The sequence below is a fragment of the Brassica napus genome, chromosome C5 (assembly GCF_020379485.1).
Source record: "Brassica napus cultivar Da-Ae chromosome C5, Da-Ae, whole genome shotgun sequence".
In the NCBI taxonomy this organism is placed as follows: domain Eukaryota; kingdom Viridiplantae; phylum Streptophyta; class Magnoliopsida; order Brassicales; family Brassicaceae; genus Brassica; species Brassica napus.
In genome coordinates this window covers 38105318-38107699 of record NC_063448.1, presented here as the reverse complement: position 1 = coordinate 38107699, position 2382 = coordinate 38105318, and the positions used below count along the sequence as shown (strand labels likewise).

Below are 2382 nucleotides of genomic sequence, written 5' to 3'. Positions count from 1 at the left end.
ATAAATTAAGCACTTCTGAGTAACAACAAACAACAACAGAGAAGACCGCAGATAGCCAGATACAGATACCGGTTAAGTTATAAGGGTTTCTGCAGAAGCTTTCGGTTTCGGTTTCGATTTCGGTCATAAGAGCATCTCCAACCTAACCTCAAATCCTCAAATTTTGAGGTTTTGTGTCATTCCAACTCAATTTCGAATCTTCAAATTTTAATGTTCTGAATAGCGAAACCTCAAATCTTTTATTTTGTTGGGTCATTACAGTTATTACTTTTTACAAATACATATATTAAACTTAATTTATAATAACTTAAGTACACAAAAATAAAATAAAATAGGATAAATACTACATAATATTAAAATAAAGCTCGCACAAAATAAAAATACAGCAAATAAAGTTCACACAGAATAAAAATACATTATATAATATTATTATAATGTGTGTTATATAATGTATTAAATGTATGTTTTATATTTTTGTGAAGTTTTATCAATAAACTTTTAAAGATTGTTTTTGAGAATTTATGGTTGGAGCAATCAACCCTCAAATCCTTATTTTGAAGTTTTGTTCCCTTTAAAATAAAGTCATGGGTTGGAGATACTCTTATGACCTCAACGTCATCCATCTTTCACGGTGAAGAAGATGAAATCTAGCTAAGGATTTAGAGTAAGGAACAAAGAAGAATACTCTGTTTTTCTCTTCATTTAAATTTGTAGCTTTACCGGTAACTTGCTGGGCAATCCACCAAACTATCATACAAATATACAATCCTTCTCCAGTAACCGCATCATTTGCTTGAATATGCCAATCATGGTTTATTGATACATAGATCAGTAATATTAAACCTTTAGAATTACATATTCTTATGAAAATATTTTTCTCTTCATAAATTAGAAGTGTATAAAATATCAGATTTAATTAATAACTATATCTCATCGATAAGGAGAAATGGATTAAACCTTGTAAAGCTATGTACATATTTTCTGAAATCCAAAAAAAAACCTACATAATTTCCTATTTTGCTTTTAATAGTTTCCTTAATCTTACCATAGTTAGTCCAGATTAGATGGTCCCACAAATCCAGAAATTATTCAATTATATGAAAAAATCCAACGAAAAAAAGAATTATATAAACGCAAACAGGATTAGGAACTATATAATAAACGTAAATATTAGGATAAATCCAGAAACGAAAAAAGGAAATAAGCAAAGCGGTCTACGCTTAGTATAAATATCACTAGTTAGCACCCCCTCTTCATTCGTTCACTCATCATAAACTCAAAGCCGCTAGAGACAAGAAAGCAACAAAACAATAATCATGAGAAACTGCAAGAAGAGACCACGACCACCTACGAGGAGTCAGGGAAGACCGTCAAGAGACTTGTTTTATCAAACTCTGACTGATTATTCGGATGAAGAGACTCAAGGAATCTTAGAGTTCATGAAGAAACTGAAACAGGCCGATGATGAAACATGCATCTTCAATCGATTCTGCTGTGGGATTGACTCTTATCGATATGGTTGTATAAACTACATTAGTCTCAAAAACCGTCTCCTTTGGATTCTCCGTGATCACAAAGGTTTGCTCGAAGAGTTTCATCAGCTTAAGTCAGGTTTTGCTTCTCCTGTAATAAGAAACAACGAGAAGAAGAAAGAGAAAGCAGAATCAGACATGGAGCGTACGGTAGGGTTCTTGAAGAAAATCGAATTGTGTACAAAGCGTTTATAAGTGCGGTAGCGTTTTCCGGTGATATGGAGATTCTGGTTGAACAACTCGACGAGATTCTACGCGACCACACGCCTCTAAAAGAGGAGTTTGAAACGTTCTTAGTCGAATCCCGTTTACTCAAACACAAACGTGAAGAAAGCGTGGAGGACACGCCATCGTATCAGATTAGACCCGAAGCTGAAGTGCGATCTTCCTCTGATGGGGTTTTTAACGAGAAATACTATTTGGTCAGTCCGTATGATCCCGAGGTCGCATCGCAGAACGAGCACCAGCGTTGCCTCAATAAGAAAAGGAATAACCTCGAGGACAAACTTATGAAGGAGGACATGCTCATGGGTGACCTAGATGCGGTTATTAGGTTTGGTAAAGACCCCAAACTCTTCGAGAAGCCTCCATTAGGATTTAACAGAGTCTTGGACTGGTTTTGCGGAGGCAAGGAGGTGCCACAAAAATATAAGACACATCCGAAGCTTGCGGCAACATATATGTTACCGATAATGCAGATTACGCTAGAGGAGATGGCAAGGGCGAAAACAATTAGAGCGATAAGTGTCTATAACCGTACGAGTCGGAGGGTAAAGTTAAGTAATAAGTAGTGAATGAGAGTTTTTTATATTAGGTATGCATCTTGTTTATGTTTTACTAGAGTCTCCCA

At 35.4% G+C, this 2382-nt stretch overlaps 1 protein-coding gene across 1 annotated transcript; it reads left to right on the top strand.

Moving 5' to 3' along the window:
* The first annotated feature begins 1316 nt into the window (after positions 1 to 1316).
* LOC106398008 lies at positions 1317 to 1727 on the top strand. Its single transcript, XM_013838613.1, has one exon. It carries the CDS (start codon positions 1317 to 1319, stop codon positions 1725 to 1727), a length of 411 nt encoding a protein of 136 aa, XP_013694067.1.
* Positions 1728 to 2382: the final 655 nt, after the last annotated feature.

What these genes read in the sequence shown, in the direction of transcription:
- LOC106398008 (XM_013838613.1), top strand. Translation starts at nt 1,317, where the DNA reads ATGAGAAACTGCAAGAAGAGACCACGACCACCTACGAGGAGTCAGGGA.